This window comes from Anolis sagrei, chromosome 1, assembly GCF_037176765.1.
Source record: "Anolis sagrei isolate rAnoSag1 chromosome 1, rAnoSag1.mat, whole genome shotgun sequence".
Lineage (NCBI taxonomy): Eukaryota > Metazoa > Chordata > Lepidosauria > Squamata > Dactyloidae > Anolis > Anolis sagrei.
The window spans coordinates 163,981,666-164,004,415 of NC_090021.1; the positions used below are offsets into that span (position 1 = coordinate 163,981,666).

General features: G+C 44.6%; 1 protein-coding gene across 2 annotated transcripts in view; it reads left to right on the forward strand.

Moving 5' to 3' along the window:
* Positions 1-2,901: 2,901 nt before the first annotated feature.
* The window catches only part of COL6A2 (collagen type VI alpha 2 chain), a 78,783-nt gene continuing 58,934 nt past the window's right edge, over positions 2,902-22,750 (forward strand). Inside the window, exons 1-4 of one of the 2 annotated variants that reach the window (XM_067470006.1) lie at positions 2,902-3,117; positions 14,007-14,131; positions 18,841-19,442; positions 22,336-22,356. In XM_067470006.1, the coding sequence (XP_067326107.1) occupies positions 14,029-14,131; positions 18,841-19,442; positions 22,336-22,356 (726 nt within the window). In that variant the 5' untranslated portion in view covers positions 2,902-3,117; positions 14,007-14,028. The remainder of the gene's footprint in view (positions 3,118-14,006; positions 14,132-18,840; positions 19,443-22,335; positions 22,357-22,750) is intronic. The other variant, XM_067470005.1, reaches the window with a different exon arrangement.

Consider the following 22,750-nt stretch of genomic DNA (forward strand, 5'->3'; position numbering starts at 1 on the left):
GAAAATGAACAAAATCTGACTACCAGTATTAAAAAACTCTAAAATTGCAACAGCAAAAACAGCAGAGAGAAAAACAGGCAGGGACATCTAATCACCTTTCAACAAGTGTTTGCTCCAGGCACTGTCAGCCCATTGTATGCTAATCAAGGTGGTCAGTTGAAATATTCACACCTAGCCCAACTTACAAAAGCCCTTTGTCTCACCCTGGTCATTCCACAGATATATAAACCCCCCTTTTCCCCCAGTTCCAGCAGACCTCACCTCTGAGGATGCTTGCCATAGATGCAGGCGAAATGTCAGGAGAAATGCCTCTAGAATAGGACCTTATAGCCCGAAAAAAACCCCACAAGAACTGAATAAGGAAGAACTTCCTGACTGTGTGAGCCGTTCAGCAGTGGAACTCTCTGCCCCGGAGTGTGGTGGAGGCTCCTTCTTTGGAAGCTTTTAAACAGAGGCTGGATGGCCATCTGTCAGGGGTGATTTGAATGCAATATTCCTGCTTCTTGGCAGGGGGTTGGACTGGATGGCCCAGGAGGTCTCTTCCAACTCTTTGATTCTATGATTCTATGATTCTATGAATGTGTCCAGAGGAGGGTGACTAAAATGGTCAAGGGTCTGGAGAACAAGCCCTATGAGGAGCGGCTTAAGGAACTGGGCATGTTTAGCCTGAAGAAAAGAAGGCTGAGAGGAGATATGATAGCCATGTATAAATATGTGAGAGGAAGCTACAGGGAGGAGGGGAGCAAGCTTGTTTTCTGCTTCCCTGGAGACTAGGACGCAGAACAATGGCTTCAAACTACAAGAGAGGAGATTCCATCTGAACATGAGGAAGAACTTCCTGACTGTGAGAGCCGTTCAGCATTGGAACTCTCTGCCGCAGAGTGTGGTGGAGGCTCCTTCTTTGGAAGCTTTTAAACAGAGGCTGGATGGCCATCTGTCAGGGGTGATTTGAATGCAACATTCCTGCTTCTTGGCAGGGGGTTGGACTGGATGGCCCATGAGGTCTCTTCCAACTCTTTGATTCTATGATTCTATGATTCTATGAATGTGTCCAGAGGAGGGCGACTAAAATGATCAAGGGTCTGGAGAACAAGCCCTATGAGGAGCGGCTTAAGGAGCTGGGCATGTTTAGCCTTAAGAAGAGAAGGCTGAGAGGAGACATGATAGCCATGTATAAATATGTGAGAGGAAGCCACAGGGAGGGGGGGAGCAAGCTTGTTTTCTGCTTCCCTGGAGACTAGGACGCAGAACAATGGCTTCAAACTACAAGAGAGGAGATTCCATCTGAACATGAGGAAGAACTTCCTGACTGTGAGAGCCGTTCAGCAGTGGAACTCTCTGCCCCGGAGTGTGGTGGAGGCTCCTTCTTTGGAAGCTTTTAAGCAGAGGCTGGATGGCCATTTGTCAGGGGTGATTTGAATGCAATATTCCTGCTTCTTGGCAGGGGGTTGGACTGGATGGCCCATGAGGTCTCTTCCAACTCTTTGATTCTATGATTCTATGAATGTGTCCAGAGGAGGGCGACTAAAATGATCAAAGGTCTGGAGAACAAGCCCTATGAGGAGCGGCTTAAGGAGCTGGGCATGTTTAGCCTGAAAAAGAGAAGGCTGAGAAGAGACATGATAGCCATGTATAAATATGTGAGAGGAAGCCACAGGGAGGAGGGAGCAAGCTTGTTTTCTGCTTCCTTGGAGACTAGGACGCGGAACAATGGCTTCAAACTACAAGAGAGGAGATTCCATCTGAACATGAGGAAGAACTTCCTGTCTGTGAGAGCCAGGCATGTAGCCGGGGGGGGGGGGGGGGTTGAGGGGCTTCAGCGAAAAGGTTCGCGAAAAGGCCTTACTGGTGCCTTACTTATTTAAACTGTTATGTTTATTCATATCACGATCTGATCACCATACTCAATATATCCCATATGCATGGGGGTATTGGGGTAATGATACAAAAGGTTTGCTAGGCTAGACCCTCTTTCACTCAGACTCAGCCTCCCTGAAACTCAGCCCCCCGCCCTGAAACCCCCCTGAAAAAAAATCAGCCCCCCCCCCCCAAAAAAAAGCAAAATCCTGGCTACGGGCCTGTATACATGGCTATCATATCTCCTCTCAGGCTTCTCTTCTTCAGGCTAAACATGCCCAGTTCCCTAAGCCGCTCCTCATAGGGCTTGTTCTCCAGACCCTTGATCATTTTAGTTGCCCTCCTCTGGACACATTCCAGCTTGTCGATATCTCTCTTGAATTGTGGTGCCCAGAATTGGATACAATTTTTTCACTCAGACTCAGCCCCCACCGAATATCAGCCCCCCCCCCCCCGAATCGAAATCCTGGCTACGGGCCTCGTGAGAGCCGTTCAGCAGTGGAACTCTCTGCCCCGGAGTGTGGTGGAGGCTCCTTTTTTGGAAGCTTTGAAACAGAGGCTGGATGGCCATCTGTCAGGGCTGATTTGAATGCAATATTCTTGCTTCTTGGCAGGCAGGGGGTTGGACTGGATGGCCCATGAGGTCTCTTCCAACTCTTTGACTCTATGATTCTAAGAAAACTGCAGAAAAAGAGAATTTAGCTGAGACAGGAGGCTTCCTCTTTGAACACAGTTCTAACTGGTCAGTTCTGGAAGGAAATTCCACCTAGTAGCAGCCAGGCTTGGGCGAATGTAAGCAGCGCAGCCCTGCTTGTCATGGAGTTCCGCTCCTGATCCCTTTCCAAGGGGTGCCTTTTCCCATCTTGGCTGCAAACCCAGGTGACAAGGTCCCTCCCTCCTCCCGCCCGGCTTCCATTGGCGTTGGGGAAAGTCTGGCTGGGACCAGAGCACCCCACCTTCGCCAGATTCGTGGACCCACAGCGCCACCGCGCGGCCAGGCCCGGGATTGCGGCTCGGCTGAAAACTCGCCTGGGAAGGAAGGAGGGGAATTATAAAGTAGGCAGTGACTTTTCCTGCCAGAGAAGTTGCACAGCCCTGCAGCTGGAAGCGCCTCTGCCACACCCGGTTGGGTCCTTCTCCTCCCTCAAAAATCGAGGGGAAGACAGCAGTGTCCCGCTTGAAACCCAAAGAATCCCTTCGTTTTGCCCTTGATCCCCACTCGCCCCTCCAAGAAGCCTGGATGACCTCCTTGATCGACAGGTAAGGGGTTCCTGCACCCAGCCCTTCCTTCCTTCTCTTGCCTGACTTGAGTCGTTTGGATGAAGAAGGGGCCCTGCTATGCTATTGGGACATGCATTGGCTTTATAGAGACAACATAGACTTGTCTTGAATTTGTATGTGAGTCTACGGTGATCATATACAGCAGTTTCAAGCTGTGGCAGTGTAGATGGGATCCAGGGACAGGCTTGTAGCCACTTTGTCAAGAGCTGTTTCTAAGGAGAGCTTAGCTTAGCATCTTAGAAGAGACCTCATGGGCCATCCAGTCCAACCCCCTGCCAAGAAGCAGGAATATTGCATTCAAATCACCCCTGACAGATGGCCATCCAGCCTGTTTAGGCTGGATCTTATGTCCTTGCTATGTCTGAGCTCAGGGGTGAAAGCCTTTTGAAATTTGGGGGTGGACTAAAAGGCTTAATAACCACTTCCATTGCTATCACTTTGACTGACAACACAGGATCTTTGTTTGTTTGTTTTCCATGTCAGGAGCGACTTGAGAAACTGCAAGTCGCTCCTGGTGTGACAGAATTGGCTGCCTGCAAAGACGTTGCCCAGAGGATGCCCAGATGTTTTGAGGTAACACAGGTTACCTCTGAACCATTCTCAGCAGTTCCTCCCATAAATGATCAAGGGTCTGGAGAACAAGCCCTATGAGGAGCGGCTGGGCATGTTTAGCCTGAAGAAGAGAAGGCTGAGACTCCTCTCAGCCTTCTCTTCTTCAGGTTGAACTGGATGAATGTCTAGAGAGGAAGTCTACACCTACACCATCTACAGCAGCGCTTCTCAACCTGGGGGTCAGCACCCCTGGGGGGGTTATGGGGGGAGGGGGTCAGAGGGGTTGCCAAAGACCATCAGAAAACACAGTATTTTCTGTTGGTCATGGGGGTTCTGTGTGGGAAGTTTGGCCCAATTCTATCGTTGGCAGGGTTAAGAATGCTCTTTGATTGTAGGTGAACTATAAATCCCAGCAACTACAACACCCAAATGTCAAAGTCTGTTTTTCCCAAACCTCACCAGCCAGGCATGTAGCCGGGGGGGGGGGGGGCTCGGGGGGCTTCAGCCCCCCCCCCCCCCCGAAATTCTCATGGTGGTTCGCGAAAAGGCCTTACTGGTGCATTATTTAAACTGTTATGTTTATTCATATCATGATCTGATCACCATACTCAATATATCCCATATGCAGGGGGGTATTGGGGTAATGATACAAAAGGTTTGCTAGGCTAGACCCTCTTTCACTCAGACTCAGCCCCCCCCCCCCGAAACTCAGCCCCCCCCAAACCCTCCCTGAAAAATTTTTAGCCCCCCCCCCCCCCCCCCCCGAAACGAAATCCTGGCTACGGGCCTGCCACCAGCATTTCCATTTGGGCATATTGAGTACTTGTGTCAAGTTTGGTCCAGATCCATCATTGTTTGAGTCCTGGATGGAGGTGAACTACAACTTCAAAACTCAAGGTCAATGCCCACCAAACCCAGTATTTTCTGTTGGTCATGGGAGTTCTGTGTGCCAAGTTTGGTTCTATTCCATCATTGGTGGTGTTCAGAATGCTCTTTGATTGTTGGTGAACTATAAATCCCAGCAATTACAACTCCCAAATGAAAAAATCAACCCCCCCCCCCCCCCAGACACAAATACCAGTATTCAAATTTGGATGTATCTGGTATTTGTGCCAAATTTGGTCCAGTGAATGAAAATACATCCTGCATATCAGATATTTACATTACAATTCAGAACAGTAGCAAAATTAGAGCTATGAAGTAGCAACGAACATAATTTTATGTTTGGGGGTCGCCACAACATGAGGAACTGTATTAAGGGTTCGTGGCATTAGGAAGGTTGAGAAACACTGGTCTACAGTCTAGCTAGTTGTGTTTGTTTTTGTGAAAGTTTGAAGGTGGAATGAGATGCTTGCAAGGGAACTGCAGTCGATGTGGCCAGAAAACATCCATTTCTTTTATTATGTTTTCCTCTCTCTAATATTGCCATCCTAATTTGGGGTGTCCCCTCATTCAGGAGTCTTTCACTGCTGTCGATTTTTTGTTTCCTCTGAGCTAAAGCATGTCTGAATAGCGTACAATGATTTCCCAGAAGTGGGTTGCATGTTTCCAGCAATTCCATAATCAGGGATAATGTGCTCACCAGTGTTATGGCATGAAAAAAGGCCAGACAGAAGGCCCATTGCAAAAATTCTAGCCTGTTCCTCTTTGGCCCCTTCTGCACTGCCATATAAAATCCAGATTGCCTGCTTTGAACTGGATTATGTGGCAGTGTAGACTCACATAATCCATCTCAAAGCAGATAATGTGTATTATCTGATTTGATAATCTGACGTATATAATGGCAATATAGAAGGGGACATTTTTGCTAAACGAAACTACAATGGTTCTTGTAGGTTTTTTCGGGCTATAGGGCCATGTTCTAGAGGCATTTCTCCTGATGTTTCGCCTGAATCTATGGCAAGCATCCTCAGAGGTAGTGAGGTCTGTTGCAAATAGGAAAATGGGTTTATATATCTGTGGAATGGCTGGGGTGGGGCAAAGAGCTCTTCTCTGCTGGAGCTAGGTGTGAATGTTTCAGCTGATCAACTTCATTAGCATTTGAAGGCTTGGCTGAGCCTGGAAAATGTTCTGTTGAGAGGTGTTAAGATGTGCCTGGTTGTTTCCTCTCTGCTGTTCTGCTGTAGTAATCTTAGAGTTTTTTAATACTGGTAGCCAGATTTTGTTCATTTTCATGGTCTCCTCCTTTCTGTTGAAATTGTCCACATGGTCTGCCAAGCCTTCAAATGCTAATGAAGGTGATCAGCTGAAACATTCACACCTAGCTTCAGCAGAGAGCTCTTTGCCCCACCCCAGTCATTCCACAGCATTTGAAGGCTTGGCTGAGCCTGGGAAAATGTTCTGTTGAGAGGTGTTAAGATGTGCCTGGTTGTTTCCTCTCTGCTGTTTTGCTGTAGTAATTTTAGAGTTTTTTAATACTGGTAGCCAGATTTTGTTCATTTTCATGGTCTCCTCCTTTCTGTTGAAATTGTCCACATGGTCAGCCAAGCCTTCAAATGCTAATGAAGGTGATCAGCTGAAACATTCACACCTAGCTTCAGCAGAGAGCTCTTTGCCCCACCCCAGTCATTCCACAGATATATAAACCCATTTTCCTATTTCCAACAGACCTCACTACCTCTGAGGATGCTTGCCATAGATGCAGGTGAAACGTCAGGAGAAATGCCTCTGGAACATGGCCCTATAGCCCGAAAAAACCTACAAGAACCTAGTGATTCCAGCCATGAAAGCCTTCGACAATACATTGAAACTACAATGGGTCCTTGGTATTTGCTGGACTTGGTTTCAGGGCCCTCAACCCCAGGCTGCTTATGTACCAGAATATATTATGGTGTAGTAAATGGTATCCCTGAAACAAAATGAGAAAATCAAACTTGGCTGTTGGAGATGAAAAAAATATTTTTAAGATGTGGATAGTTGATAGGTGCCCACTCTACTTGACACCTCTCTGTACATTTGCTGCTTGGGCACAGTTCTGTTGCCCAGTGGAGTGTGCATACTATGGCCCCCTCTATACTGCCATATAAAATCCAGATTATCTGCTTTGAACTGGATTATATGGCAGTGTAGACACAGATCATGTGTTTAAAGCAGATAATGTGTCTGCTAAGACACCAGGAGCCCCCGGTGGCGCAGTGGGTTAAAGCACTGAGCTGCTGAGCTTGTTGATCAAAAGGTCGCAGGTTCGATTCCGGGGAGCGGCGTGAGCTTCCGCTGTCAGCCCTAGCTTCTGCCAACCTAGCAGTTCGAAAACATGCAAATGTGAGTAGATCAATAGGTACCGCTCCGGCGGGAAGGTAACGGCGCTCCATGCAGTCATGCCGGCCACATGACCTTGGAGGTGTCTATGGACAATGCTGGCTCTTCGGCTTAGAAATGGAGATGAGCACCACACCCCAGAGTCAGACATGACTGGACTTAATGTCAGGGGACTACCTTTACCTTTACCTTTAAGACACCAGAATTCCTGAATGTTCAAGCCCCATTGTACACAATGGCAAATTGAAATGGCGATTATTGTATAAAATGCCAAAATTGAGTTTTGCCTTTGGGATTTTTTTTCTTAATGTTTTCAAGCCACTGCTGGTTGAATCCATGGACACAGAATCTGTGGGTAGAAAAGGCCAAGTGTACCATGGCATGGATTTGGGGTATTAACAATGTGATTTTTCCAGAAAGATATTAATTGTTCTTTTTTCTTTCCTTGGTTTGGTGTTTGTAATCCGAAAACCCCCAGACAGCCGTGGACATATTATTAACTACAGCTGAGAAATCGCAATGCTTCAGTAAAAAGTTGCATCAGACTTTTAATAAAAGCAGCATGTAATTTTTTTTGGGCAGCATTCAGACAAATAAGATTTGGGGGAACATCTAGTGGGCAAGTTGGAAAGAAAGCTTGAACTTGTATATGCAATGCCAGGGAAAGTGTTTGAGGCCTCAGCATTGCCTTAGAATCAAAGAATTGGAAGAGACCTCCTGGGCCATCCAGTCCAACCCCATTCTGCCAAGAAGCAGGAATATTGCATTCAAATCACCCCTGACAGATGGCCATCCAGCCTCTGTTTCAAAGCTTCCAAGGAAGGAGCCTCCACCACACTCCGGGGCAGAGAGTTCCACTGCTGAACGGCTCTCACAGTCAGGAAGGTCTTTCTCGTGTTCAGATGGAATCTCCTCTCTTGTAGTTTGAAGCCATTGTTCCGCGTCCTAGTCTCCAGGGAAGCAGAAAACAAGCTTGCTCCCTCCTCCTCCCTGTGGCTTCCTCTCACATATTTATACATGGCTATCATCATGTCTCCTCTCAGCCTTCTCTTCTTCAGGCTAAACATGCCCAGCTCCTTAAGCCGCTCCTCATAGGGCTTGTTTTCCAGAGCCTTGATCATTTTAGTTGCCCTCCTCTGGACACATTCCAGCTTGTCAATATCTCTCTTGAATTGTGGTGCCCAGAATTGGACACAATATTCCAGGTGTGGTCTAACCAGAGCAGAATAGAGCATGGGGAGCATGACTTCCCTAGATCTAGACACTAGGCTCCTATTGATGCAGGCCAATATCCCATTGGCTTTTTTTGCTGCCACATCACATTGTTGGCTCATGTTTAACTTGTTGTCCACGAGGACTCCAAGATCTCTTTCACACTTACTGCTCTCGAGCCAGGCATTGTCCCTCATTCTATATCTTTGCACTTTGTTTTTCCTGCCAAAGTGGAGTCTCTTGCATTTGTCCCTGTCGAACTTCATTTTGTTAGTTTTGGCCCATCTCTCTAATCTGTCAAGATCGTTTTGAATCCTGCTCCTGTCCTTCAAGAAAATGTCTCAGTACCAAATCTTGGCAGGAACACTAAGGCTGGATCTACACTGCCATATAATCCAGATTATCAAAACAGATAATCCACATTATCTGATTCGAACTGGATTATATGAGTATACACTGCAATATAATCCAGTTCAAAGCAGATAATTTGGATTTTATATGGTAGTGTAGATGAGGCTTGCTTGGAGGATCTCCATTTTAGGCATTAATTGCAATTCATTATTGTATTTTATTTTTATCTTTCTGTTTCTGCTATGGAGAAATGCCAGTATTCTGCAAGAGCACTACATTTGCCTGTCAGGGGTCTGTTTGGACACCTATGTTTTAAGGACTCCACTTCTCTGAAGTCTTGCCAGTGCTCCTCAGATGGTGTAATATAAATACAAGACATTCATTTGGGTGGAAATTGTTTCCATTGTGCACACGCAATGCAGTTTAGGGGATACTGGCCTAATAAGGTTGAAAAGATGTAGGAAACTTAATCGAGGTCTGCAAATGTGAATGCTGGGGCACCATCTACACTGCCATATAAAATACAGATTATCTGTAGGTTCTTGTGGGTTTTTTCGGGCTATAGAGCCATGTTCTAGAGGCATTTCTCCTGACGTTTCGCCTGCATCTATGGCAAGCATCCTCAGAGGTAGTGAGGTCTGTTGGAATTAGGACAATGGGTTTATATATCTGTGGAATGGCTGGGGTGGGGCAAAGAGCTCTTCCCTGCTGGAGCTAGGTGTGAATGTTTCAGCTGATCACCTTCATTAGCATTTGAAGGCCTGCCTGAGCCTGGGAAAATCTCTTGCTGGGAGGTGTTAATCTGTGCCTGGTTGTTTCCTCTCTGTTGTTTTACTGTTGTAATTTATTTGAGCATATTATTTGAGAACACAGAAATGCTGGACCACACCAACAACCACCATGTCAGACTACACAGAGAAGCCATTGAAATCCACAAGCATGTGGACAGTTTCAACAGAAAGGAAGAGACCATGAAAATGAACAAAATCTGGCTACCAGTATTAAAAAACTCTAAAATTACAACAGCAAAACAACAGAGAGGAAACAACCAGGCACAGATTAACACCTCCCAGCAAGAGATTTTCCCAGGCTCAGGCAGGTCTTCAAATGCTAATGAAGGTGATCAGCTGAAACATTCACACCTAACTGAAGCAAGGAAGAGCTCCTTGCCCCACCCCAGCCATTCCACAGATATATAAACCCATTGTCCTAATTCCAACAGACCTCACTACCTCTGAGGATGCTTGCCATAGATGCAGGCGAAACGTCAGGAGAAATGCCTCTAGAACATGGCTCTATAGCCCGAAAAAACCCACAAGAACCTAGTGATTCCAGCCATGAAAGCCTTCGACAATACAGATTATCTGCTTTGAACTAGGTTATATGGGAGTATAGACTCATCCATTTCAAATCAGATAATGTAGATTATTTACTTGGATAATCTGGATTATATGGCAGTGTACATCCACCATGAAAAACCAGAGGAACTTGAGCAAAGTGCATGTTGGCCAAATCTAAATGGCAGTATAAAGTGATGATCAAGGGACAGAGTACAGGGAGCACACAACACCCCCCCCCCCCCCATTACATCAGCTCCACTGGATGCCAGTCTGCTTTTATTGTTGTTCATTCGTTCAGTCGTTTCCGACTCTTCATGACCTCATGGACCAGCCCACGCTGGAGCTCCCTGTCGGCCATCGCCACCCCCAGCTCCTTCAAGGTCAATCCAGTCACTTAGAATCATAGAATCATAGAATCAAAGAGTTGGAAGAGACTTCATGGGCCATCCAGTCCAACCCCCTGCCAAGAAGCAGGAATATTGCATTCAAATCACCCCTCACAGATGGCCATCCAGCCTCTGTTTAAAAGCTTCTAAAGAAGGATACCATCCATCCATCAAGGATACCATCCATCCATCTTGCCCTTGGTCGGCCCCTCTTCCTTTTTCCTTCAATTTTCCCCAGCATCATTGTCTTCTCTAAGCTTTCCTTTCTTCTCATGATGTGGCCAAGGTACTTCATCTTGGCCTCTACTGTTCTTCCCTCCAATGAGCAGTCAAGCTTTATATCTTGAAGTAAGATCTGGTTGGATCTTCTCGCGATCCAAGGCACTCTCAGAACTTTCCTCCAGCACCACAGTTCAAAAGTTTCCTTCACTTCCTTCACTCAGCCTATGGTCCAGCTCTCACACCCATAGGTGACTATGCTTTAACTATGCGGATCTTTGTTGCCAGTGTGATGTCTGCTACTGAGCACAATTGAAAGTGGTTCCGGTCCAGTTTACCTATCTGAATGCATCTCCTTTTATAGACCAGTTAGAGCATTAAGGTCATCTGGGGAGGTCCTGCTCTCGGTCCCACTTCCTGTGCAGGCACAATTGGCGGGGACGAAAGACAGTGCCTTTTTGGTGGTGGCCCCTTGGCTATGGAACTCCCTCCTAGTGAGATCAGATCAGCCCCCTCCCTCCTGGTGTTTAGGCAACAACAAAAAGTTTGCTTATGCAAACAAGCATTCGGTAAGTGACAACAGTAATGAAGCAGACGGATGACAACCTCAGGGTCAGTGCAATGCCAAAAATGTTTTATCTTTATGGTTGGTGGCATAGTGTAAAAGGCAGTGCAAGTCACAGGGTTGACAAGAGGGGGACAAAGGCCTCTTCTACACTGTCCTATATCCCAGGATCTGATTTCAGATTATCTGGCAGTGTAGTCTCATATACGTTGGGATCAAATCCTGGAATATAGGGCAGTGTAGAAGGGGCCAAAGTGAAGAGTTGCCTGTGTCAGACTACATGTGTGAATGTTCCCCTATAGGTCTTTACAATGTCCAGTCTAGAACAGGAGCTTTTTAAAAATAGAGAGCTTTATAAATCAATGAAATATATCTAAAATGGTACAACCACCCAAACAGGATTACCATGTCTAGTAACCGGGCCATATTCTCTCTGTTTTGTGAAAATATGAGAGGAATATTGCCATGTATATTGTATCTGAAAAAGCTATGCCAGTATGCCATCAGCATTGCTATAAGGGACATATCTTCCCATTGCCTTGTCACTCAGACAACACAAACACAACCAAAAGCCTGGATTTTTCCCTGACTGTTCATAACAGTCTTATTCTGGAAAATTTAACTTTCCCGAGCAGCATATTCCAACTAGTCATGAATGAGATTATACCATTTGGGGGGAGGGGGTGGTTCTGCGGTCATCCCTGACATGAAGCAGATACCGTATATTCCGGCATACAAGACCACTGGGCGTATAAAATGACCCCCAACTTTCCCAGTTAAAATATAGAGTTTGGGATATATTTGCCGTATAAGACTACCCCTCTTCCAACGCACACCAAATAAAATTTTTAAAAGCATCAGATTTGATTTCAATATGGTCATTTTCCTATTACTGTACCTCCTTCTCTGCCTCTCAGATCTCGCACCTGCAGCACTTCAGGAGCGAAATCTGAGAGGCAGAGGAGGAGGTATGGTAATAGGATACAAGGGCGGGCCAGACAGGTAAAAGAGGTGTTTTTCCATACCCCAGGCGCCCCGGAAGCCTGCAGCTTGCTCCGCCCTTCCCAGTGAGGTGCCCCTTCATCTCACCATCGGGACCGCATTAAGTCCACGAATCCTGATGAATGGATTTTCTTCTACCGTACTTGTACAGTGTTGCCCTTAATGCTTTCATACAATCGCTGCATATGGCAGGGATGCAGCCACTGCCATTTTTGAGCTCCCCCCATCATATGCAGCAACCACAGATTCTCCAATCCTGATTGGAAGTTTCAGCACGTGCTCTATATGATGAGTGTATAAGACGACTCCCACGTATAAGACTACTTCTGTGTATAAGACTACTCCCAGGTATAAGAATATTCCCATGTATAAGACTACTCCTGCATATAAGACGACCCCGGGTATAAGATGACCCCTGACTTTTGTGAAGATTTTCTTGGGTTAAAAAGTAGTCGTATACACCAGAATATATGGTAATCCTGTTTTCTTGGGTCTTTCCCAGCCACACTATCGAAAATCCCTGACAGAAGGAAAGGACTCAGATCACATGTTCAAAAAAATCACTGGCTAAAACGGATTAGGCACTGTTTAGGGGCACAATATAACATTTTAGCTTGGGATGTATTACTTTTTGAAGTCAACCCACCATGTTGCAAAAAATTAGACAGTAGTGGATTTGCCAGCCCCTGGGCATTTTTTTCCCTTAGCTACCAACATCTATATAGTATGACCTCCCTATATCCTTGGAGGATACATTCTAAGACATCCCCTATGGATACCTGAAACTGTGAATAATAGTGGGCATTGAATCTGTGGATAAGAGGGTTTTATTGTATTATGGTTTCTTCATGGTGTGCGATAATGAGGAGAAGAACACAAGTTTAGACAAATTCACTCATACCTGACTAATCTCATCAAATATGGATGGGGTCCCATGCACAGCCTTCATTTTGCTTCCCTTACCAATAAAAGGTAAAGGTAGTCCCCTGACACTAAGTCCAGTCATGTCTGATTCTGGGGTGTGGTGCTCATCTCCATTTCTAAGCCGAAGAGCCAGCGTTGTCCGTAGACACCTCCAAGGTCATGTGGCCGGCATGACTGCATGGCGCGCCGTTACCTTCCCGCCGGAGCGGTACCTATTGATCTGCTCACATTTGCATGTTTTCAAACTGCTAGGTTGGCAGAAGCTAGGGCTGACAGCGGAAGCTCACGCCGCTCCCCGGAATCGAACCTGCAACCTTTCGATCAACAAGCTCAGCAGCTCAGTGCTTTAACCCACTGTGCCACTGGGGGCTCTTACCAATACTTGGTGCTAAAACAATATGGACATCCAATAAAGAATCTGGGAGATTCCTGATAGAAATACAGCCAAGAAGAGCTCACTTTGAGAGCTCCTTTTGAGAAAAATCCTTTCCTACACTTGATTTAACACATTCTCTTTTGTTGTTATCAATTGCTTTCAAATAAACTCCAACTTACGGTAACTATTGTAGGTTTTTGTTGCCAAGATTTGTTCAGAGGGATTTGGTCTTGTTTTTCTCTGAAAAAAGGGGTATATCTACACTGTAGAATCAATGCAGTTTGACACCACTTGAACCGCTGTGGCTCAATACTCTGAAATAATGGGAGTTGTAGTTTTACAAGATCTTTAGCTTTCTATGCCAAAGAATGCTGGTGCCTCACCAAACTGTGACTCCCAGGATTCTATAGCACTGGACCATGGCAGTTAAGGGATGTTAAACTGCATTAACTCTACAACATGGATGCATGGTGAAAGAGTATAACTTGCCCAAGGTCACCCATGGTTAAGCTGCCATTCAGACCTAAGTTTTCCAGCATCCAAGATCAACATTCACGGGACTAAAATTTTCTAACCTAACATTCAAGTTAGTCATCCAGACTAACCACAAAAATTGCTGAGATGCAATAAAACTTATTTAAATATTACACTTTGTGATTTTTATATTTATTTTTGCTTCACAGGACTTAAAACCCAATCGCTGAGATGTTCTCAGAAGCCCTTTTGGCTGCTTTGCTCTGCACAACTCTGATTCCCCTGCACGCTCAAAATGATGATGATGTAATTCTCGGAGCATCTTCCTGTGCAGGTAAAAACACCATTAAAAAGCTTAGCTTGCTTCACTGTCCTTCTTTTACCTTTTTTCCAATTACACTTCATAGAAATTCTGTGTTGCTGACAATTGCAAGACAGCAATGAGCCTCATACAAGCCAATTTTTTCGGGCTATAGGGCCATGTTCTAGAGGCATTTCTCCTGACGTTTCGCCTGCATCTATGGCAAGCATCCTCAGAGGTAGTGAGGTGACCTCACTACCTCTGAGGATGCTTGCCATAGATGCAGGCGAAACGTCAGGAGAAATGCCTCTAGAACATAGCCCTATAGCCCAAAAAAACCCACAAGAACCTAGTGATTCCAGCCATGAAAGCCTTCGACAATACAGGGGAAAGATTTATAGCATTATTTATTAGAAATATTTTTCTGCCCTCTCTCTGTAACTCAGGATTATTCAGTAAAATGATGGGCAGCAATTTCAGGGGAGACAAGAAGGTCCTTTTTCTGGCACTCTGTAATGTAACTATGGTCCTGTTTGCTATTGCTGCTGCAGTGTTTGGAGCTAGTTCAGAAAAGTTATAGCTAGCGAGTGGCTCAGAAAGGGGTGGGGGGAGGCACTTGGTCTCTCATTGCTTCCCAAGACCTGTCACTAAATGAAGGCAAGCCTCTAATGTGGGTTACACAGAAGTTTCTGGCTGATAATTTTGGGAAAGAGTGTGCTTGAACCAATAGATCTTTGGTCACATCCAGTAAAACTATTCTTATGCCCCTCTTCAAAGGCAATCTAACAACTCATCACACTAGAGAATGAATCCACGTTAATGGCCGGGGTGGTCCATGCCTTAGTCACTTCTAGGTTGGATTACTGTAATGCGCTCTACGTGGGGCTGCCCTTGAAAACGGCTCGGAAATTCCAACTGGTTCAACGGGCGGCGGCCAGGATGTTAACTGGCGCCCCTTACAGAGAGAGGTCAACCCTCCTGTTTAAGGAGCTCCATTGGCTGCCGTTTACCTACCGAGCCCAATTCAAGGTGCAGGTGCTTACCTACAAAGCCCTAAACAGTTTGGGACCTGCCTACTTGCGTGACCGCATCTCCGTATACAAACCCACGCGCTCCCTCCGTTCATCCGAAGAGGCCCTGCTCACGATTCCACCTGCGTTGCAGGCTCGTTTGGTGGAGACGAGGAACAGGGCCTTTTCTGTGGTTGCCCCCCAACTTTGGAACACCCTTCCCAAAAGACATTAGACTAGCACCCACGTTGGCGGTCTTTAGGAAAAACTTGAAGACCTGGCTATTCCGACGTGCCTTTCCGGAATAGGATAACCTCCAGCACTACGTCCCAGAAGCACTTTATTAGAGCTTAAGACTCTCTGCACATTGCACTTGCCCAGAACCCCAACATATCACCTCTTACACCCAGCACTTTTTAACCTGTACCCTTCATTGGTCCGGCCCTGGTTTTATTGTGTAATGTTGTTGTTGTTATTGCTTATGTTTTTAATTTGCTTGTATTATATTGTTATTGTCTGTTGTTGTTGTTTGAGGCCTTGGCCTTTGTAAGTCGCATCGAGTCCTTCGGGAGATGCTAGCGGTGTACAAATAAAGTTTAATAATAATAATAATAATAATAATAATAATAATAATACTTTATTTATACCCCGCTACCATCTCCCAAGGGACTCGGTGTGGTTTACATGAGGCCGAGCCCACAATGCATCAATACAAGCAATAACAATTGCAATGCGAAGCAAAATACAAATACTAATACAAAGCAATTAAAATAAATCTCATACACAAATAGCATAAACATTGAACAGTGGCACTTCAAATCTGGTTTCTGCCTCCTGCAGAATTCTGGGGTTTGTAGTTTAGAGAGGAGCCTTTAACATCCTTCCTAAACTACAAACCCCAGAATTCTGCAGGAAGTAGAAACCAGATTTAAAGTGGATCCATTCTCTAGTGTGATTAAGTAGCTAGACAGCAACCTCACTGAATCCCATCATGTTGTCCCAAGTTCTGTCTTGGACATTTATGCAAGAGAGCCCAGGTTCCCATGCATATTTATTGTAATATTTATCCAGCCACCTTTTTGCTGATGTTTGCCCTGTCATGAGCAGCTGTTAACATGTGCAGATAGGAGGTAGGACCAAGAAGTAGGGGGCATGCACAGTGTCCTCATGCCATTGTTACCTCTGAGATTAAGGGCTACACAAGAGAGTGCTGCCATTATAAAGTCAGTGTTCTTGTAACTCAGACTATACTTTTAATTGTCTAAGAAAGTTGTCCCCGAAGGTGGAGTGTCGTTTCAGAATGAACAAGTGAGCCACTTTGCCTATATGTGGTCTAACAGCTTCTCCCTGTTTATTTATTTATTTATTTATTTGCTTTATTTCTATACCGCATTTTTCAGCCCTTAACAGGCGACTCAATGCGGTTTACATGGTACAATTATCAAACAGTGTCAGTGCAATTAAAACATAACAATGCAACAAACAGGATCAACAGCATCAATCCACAACAGTTAACAATCAACAAGACAGATCAACAAAACAGACATAACATAACGCCTCAGTTGAAATCAGATCCGTTCTCATAATCCTTGTGCCATTCCTATGTTCCATTTACCGTCTTCCTATGATTGGTTGCACTGCTTAACCAAACGCTTGTTCATAAAGCCAGGTCTTAACCATTCTCCGAAACGTCAGCAGCGAAGGTGCCTGTCTGATGTCTGCCGGTAGGGCATTCCATAGCCGAGGGGCCACCACTGAGAAGGCCCTGTCTCTCGTCCCCGCCAAGCGCGCCTGTGACGCAGGCGGGATCGAGAGCAGGGCCTCCCCAGACGATCTTAATGTTCTGGTCGGTTCATAGGTGGAGATGCGTTCGGAGAGGTAAGCAGGGCCAGAACCGTTTAGGGCTTTATAGGCTAAAGCCAGCACCTTGAATTGTGCCCGGTAGCGGATTGGCAGCCAGTGGAGCTGGTTCAGCAGAGGAGTGGTATGCTCCCTGAGTGCCGCTCCTGTTAGCAACCTGGCCGCCGAGCGCTGGACCATCTGAAGCTTCTGGGCAGTCTTCAAGGGCAACCCCACGTAGAGCGCGTTGCAGTAATCAATCCGGGATGTAACCAGAGCGTGGACTACCGTGGCCAAGTCAGACTTCCCAAGGTACGGGCGCAACTGGCGCACAAGTTTGAGTTGTGCAAATGCTCCCCTGGACACCGCCGAAACTTGGGGTTCCAAGCTTAGCAAAGAGTCCAGGATCACACTCAAGAAGCTGGGAAGGAAACCTCCATTTTATGTTTGGTAGAACGTAAGACATACAAGACAGAAGAGTTTTAAGCATTTTTTTTCTTTTATATATGATACCTATATAAGAATCTTGTGGGAATATTTTCTTCAATAATTCCCTTATACACAGTCCATGATACTGTGTATAAGTGAGAACCGTTCATGGTCACAACTCATGTCTAGAGAGGTTGGACATCCCAGATAGAAGTAGACACCAATATTTGGTTCTAACCAGATGTAGGAATCAATATTATAGTACGGTTTCAGTGTTCATTGTTCATAGTACTTCACACAGTTTATCGCCTAAATCATATTTTAGTCCTATCTAGAGTAAAATTACTGAATCAATTTCTGTTGATGTATCATTCAACAATGGATTTAATGAGTTTACTCTGTGAATGTACAGGTGCTTTCAAATTGCCAGTTGGCTGATGGTGACTCGTGGAATTTTATAGCACTTTATTAGACAAAGAATACTCAAGAGGTGGTCTTGTCAGTTCTTTTCTCTAAAAATATAGTCTACAACACGTGGCATTTGTTGGCAGTCTCCCAACCAAATACTAATGAGGATTGATCCTGCTTAGATTCCAAGATCATATAGGATCTTGTGGCATTTAGGCCAGATTTATTCTAGTTGAGACTAATCGACTCTGCCCCTGTGACTCGGGTCATGTAGAAACAATAGAACATGTGCTCCTTCAGTGCCCGTTCTACAGGGATATCCGTGCCAGGCTTATCTTACCTCTGATAGACAAGCACCCAGGCCATTCAGGACAATTTTATACCTCCCTGCTACTGGCAGATACTAATTCAGCGACAACATACAATGTCGCAAAGTTCTGTGCAGCAGCATACAAAATCCGCCAGGGAATGACTAGTTCCAAAAGTCAACTGTGTGTCCAGTAATCTTCTTCCCTGAATCTATAATTTGGTGATGGATTTGGGCATTGTATGTTTTTACCCTGGTTCCCCTTCCGCTCCCTCACCCATATTGTGCTTTTAGTAGTTATATTTATATTTTTAATGTACCAGACATGTCAGGTTTGTATGGAAATGTGACTCTATTTCCTGTGCTGGTCAATGACCGAAATAAATGATTTGATTTGAAGTCTTTCACAGAAAATTAAATTGAGACTAATCGACAGGATATCAGCCTTTAACCACATTTCTCACCATAACCCTCAAATTTAAATCAGTATTATTCTTTTTGTATTCCAAACAGACTATAAGAGGAAGAAAGACCTAATAGGTTCATGCTGGCCTTGATGTTCACATCTCAGGTTTCCTAAGCCAGTCCCTTGTCTGCTATGCATACTAATAAGATGAGAAGGGGCACAGACTCTCAGATGTCTACCTTTCTCCCCTGTGATGATATCTGGCAAGCCCAGGTAGCATGGTGCTAAATGGATGGCACCCAGACTTGTTTAGCATGTTTTTTCTTGCTTTCTTCCTGTTCAGATAAAACTGACTGTCCCGTCAGAGTGTACTTCGTGATTGACACATCTGAGAGTATCGCCCTGCAGACTGTGCCCATCCAGAGTCTGGTGGACCACATCAAGCGCTTTGTTCCAGAGTTCATCACTAGGCTGGAGAATGAATTGTACCAGAACCAGGTGTCCATCACTTGGCAGTTTGCGGGACTTCATTTTTCAGATGTGGTGATTTTCTACAGCGATTTCACCAACAGCAAAGAAATATACCTCGATAAATTGAAGAACATTCAGTATATCGGGCGAGGCACTTTTACAGACTGTGCTCTCTCCAACATGACTGCGCAGATACTTGCCAATACATCTCCAGGTGTTACTAACTATGCAGTTGTAATCACCGACGGCCACGTCACGGGTAGCCCATGTGGGGGGATGAAGCACCAAGCTGAACGTGCCCGGGAGGCAGGGATCAAGCTTTTCGCTGTAGCCCCCAGTCAGAACATATATGAACAGGGGCTCCGAGAAATTGCCAGCTCCCCCCATGAACTTTACCGCAACAACTATGCCACCACAAAGAAACACACCATTGAAGTAGATACTGAAACCATTGATAGGATCATCCAAGTTATGGTAAGATTTAAAATCTTTTTAAATCCTTTTAATTAAATAATCTCTCTCTCTCTCTCTCTCTCATGAACAAGAGATTGCTCAGATTTTGGTCATCTATGGCCATTGGTTGTCTACATCCTAGTGGAGGAAGAGGAAGCTCCTCATCCAATCTTTAGTGGACAGTACAGAGGAGAGAATAGTCATTGAAAGGTGGAGAACGTCACAGGGGTTGAGGACCATTATTATTATTATTATTATTATTATTATTATTATTATTATTATTATTTCTAACCCATACCTCTCCACCCAAAGGGACTTGGGGTGGCTATTTCTGGTTTCCAAGACGGTCTAGTAGCCACACCAGCCTTTCCATAGGAAACAGAGAAAAATTCGACATATACCAGAATTTTCCAAAGAAACACAAATTTCAAAGCCAAGAATCAGTTAGTATAATGTTGCAACTTTGCTTGGGTCACCATAATGTTATTCAGTGAACATACTAAGTGTTTGAACATTCATATGTGTATCCAGGGGTGACTCATACATCCCAATTTAACCTACTTTCCAAAGCTTTTTGTGGTGTGTAGTGAGTCAGGCTGGAATATTGACTTTAGCTGACTTGGAGTTAAAACGGTATTTTTCTTTCCCATGTCAGCAAAGGTAACTGGTAGCCTTCCAAGGAAAGGTGTCCTGCAGAACAGAGTAGCCTGTAGTCCAAAAACTCAAACTCTGCAAAGGTACATTAACTAGGTCAGAGCTTTCCAAACTGTGTGACGTGACATGTTAGTGTGTTGCTGCAATGTGTAGGTGTGGCATGTGAACGTAACAAGAAATAACAAAATATTGGAAATGAATGTTTTTATCTTACAAATTATACATTTAAAAATATAAATGAAAGGTTTTCATGAGATATGTGGTGTTCAGATACATTTTGTTATTACAATTTATGTGTATGTTCATATCCCTTCCAATGAGTTGTTTTAAACTTCGGTTTGTTAGTAAAACTGAATTACAATGCCACACAATGATACATGTCTAAAAAGTGCATCACTAACATGAAATGTTTGGAAAACTCTGAACTAGACCAATATGTTAGCTTGCCTCACTTAAAGAATGCTAATAGTGGCTGTCCAGACTGTATTTCCAAAATTAATCTGAAAAGTCAGATATTAAACCAGATGATTGAACAATGGCTTCAAACTACAAGAGAGGAGATTCCATCTGAACATGAGGAAGAACTTCCTGACTGTGAGAGCCGTTCGGCAGTGGAACTCTCTGCCCCGGAGTGTGGTGGAGGCTCCTTCTTTGGAAGCTTTTAAGCAGAGGCTGGATGGCCATCTGTCAGGGGTGATTTGAATGAAATATTCCTGCTTCTTGGCAGGGGGTTGGACTGGATGGCCCATGAGGTCTCTTCCAACTCTTTGATTCTATGATTCTATGATTCTATGATTCCTTACACAGTCAGTCCTCTACATGCACTGAAGATAAAGCATAAGACCCAAATGATTAAAAAAACCACAAATAAAAAAAACATTAAAATTTGATCATAGAGTTGCACTAGAGGACCTAGAGGTTCCTGGAATGAATTCCCTCTAGGAATCTCTAGCCACTGCCACCCCCTCCTCCAAAGTATGACTCTGTGGTAAAATTCCAATATAAATGGACACACAAAGTCACATTGGAGGACTAAGACTGGATCTACACTGCAATTATCTGCTTTGAACTAGTATATATTGCAGCGTAGACTCATATAATCCAGTTCAGTTAATCTGGATTATTTTATTTGATAATCTGAATTATATGCAGTGCAGATCCTAGAAGTTTCTAAAGAGAACATTTTAAACAAGTTTGCAAAGGCAAATCAGCAAATATGGAGAGTCAAGTATACAGGCAAAACATGCCCTGTACTACTGAGCTCTGACCCTTTTCTTTTGCTCCTTGTGCTCCCACAGTTTATTTAGCTCCTCCTGGAAAGGATTGCAGTAATAAAATACAGGGCTCTTCAACACCCATTCTCAATAAAATATACTATCTTTTGCTGACATTTGTTCCTTTGTCAGTGAACAACCAAATAAACATTTCACATCAGGGGCCGTGGTGGCACAATGGGTTAAACCATTGAACTGTTGAATCTGCTGACCTAAAGGTTGGCAGTTCAAAGCCATGGGTTGGGGTGAACTCCCACTGTTAGCCCTAACTCCTGCCAACCTAGCAGTTCGAAAACATGCAAATGTGAATAGACCAATAGGTATCACTTCGGCAGGAAGGAAATAAAAGTGGCCATACAGCCATACCGGCAACCCAGGAGGTGTCTACAGACAACAGACTTGTTGACTTGGAAATGGAACAAGAGCACCTCCCCATGGCCAGAGTTGAGCTCCAGAAAGCCGGAGATGAAAGGGGAAGCTTTTACCTTTGTTCTGTGTATTTCTATGTCATTGTTATTCCACTGTATTAAGGCATTGAATGTCTGCCTATCTGTGTATGTTGTAATTCACTCAGAGTCCCCTTGGGGACGGCGCTCCATGCAGTCATGCCGCCTACATGACCTTGGAGGTGTCTACGGACAACGCTGGCTCTTCGGCTTAGAAATGGAGATGACCACGACACCCCAGAGTCAGACATGACTGGACTTAATGTCAGGGGACTACCTTTACCTTTACCTTACCCCTTGGGGAGATAGAGCAGAATATAAATAAAGTGTATTATTATTCTTTACAACATAAAGCCTGGATGGCAAAGCCTTTACCAGGCAGAGGGCTGAGATCCTCAAGGTGCTCAAGTTCTCTGCTGGAATCTATGAACAACATAGGTCATTGAGGTAACAGACCATATATATGGGAGGAAGAGCAGTGACAGTTTTCTCCTTAAATTTAGCTGAATTAATTTGCCATTTTTATCCTTTCCCCCACAGAAACATGAAGCCTACGGGGAGGTAAGTACCTTCATGTGTTGTTTCCAAAAGGATACACTCGAACTGCTGTCAAAACCTGGGAACATCTGGATCTCCACAGAAAAGTCTGCATAGCTACGGGCTTCAAGGAAATACCACTTCTGTATAGGAGAAAATCAAATTTAACTCAGTCCAACGTATTTCTTATAAAATATCTCCAGATCAGATGGAGGTCTGATCTAAATCCATATAATTTGGCTTAATCGTCTTTTCAGTGAATTTGCTATGGATCACTTCAACAATTGCACAAAGACAAATTCAGCAGGTTTCCATTTAATCCTACCAAAAAAACCTGCATAATTCAGAAACTTAGCAAGAGATGGGATAGCCAATACTCCAGAGGACAGGAGCAGGATTCAAAACGATCTTGACAGAT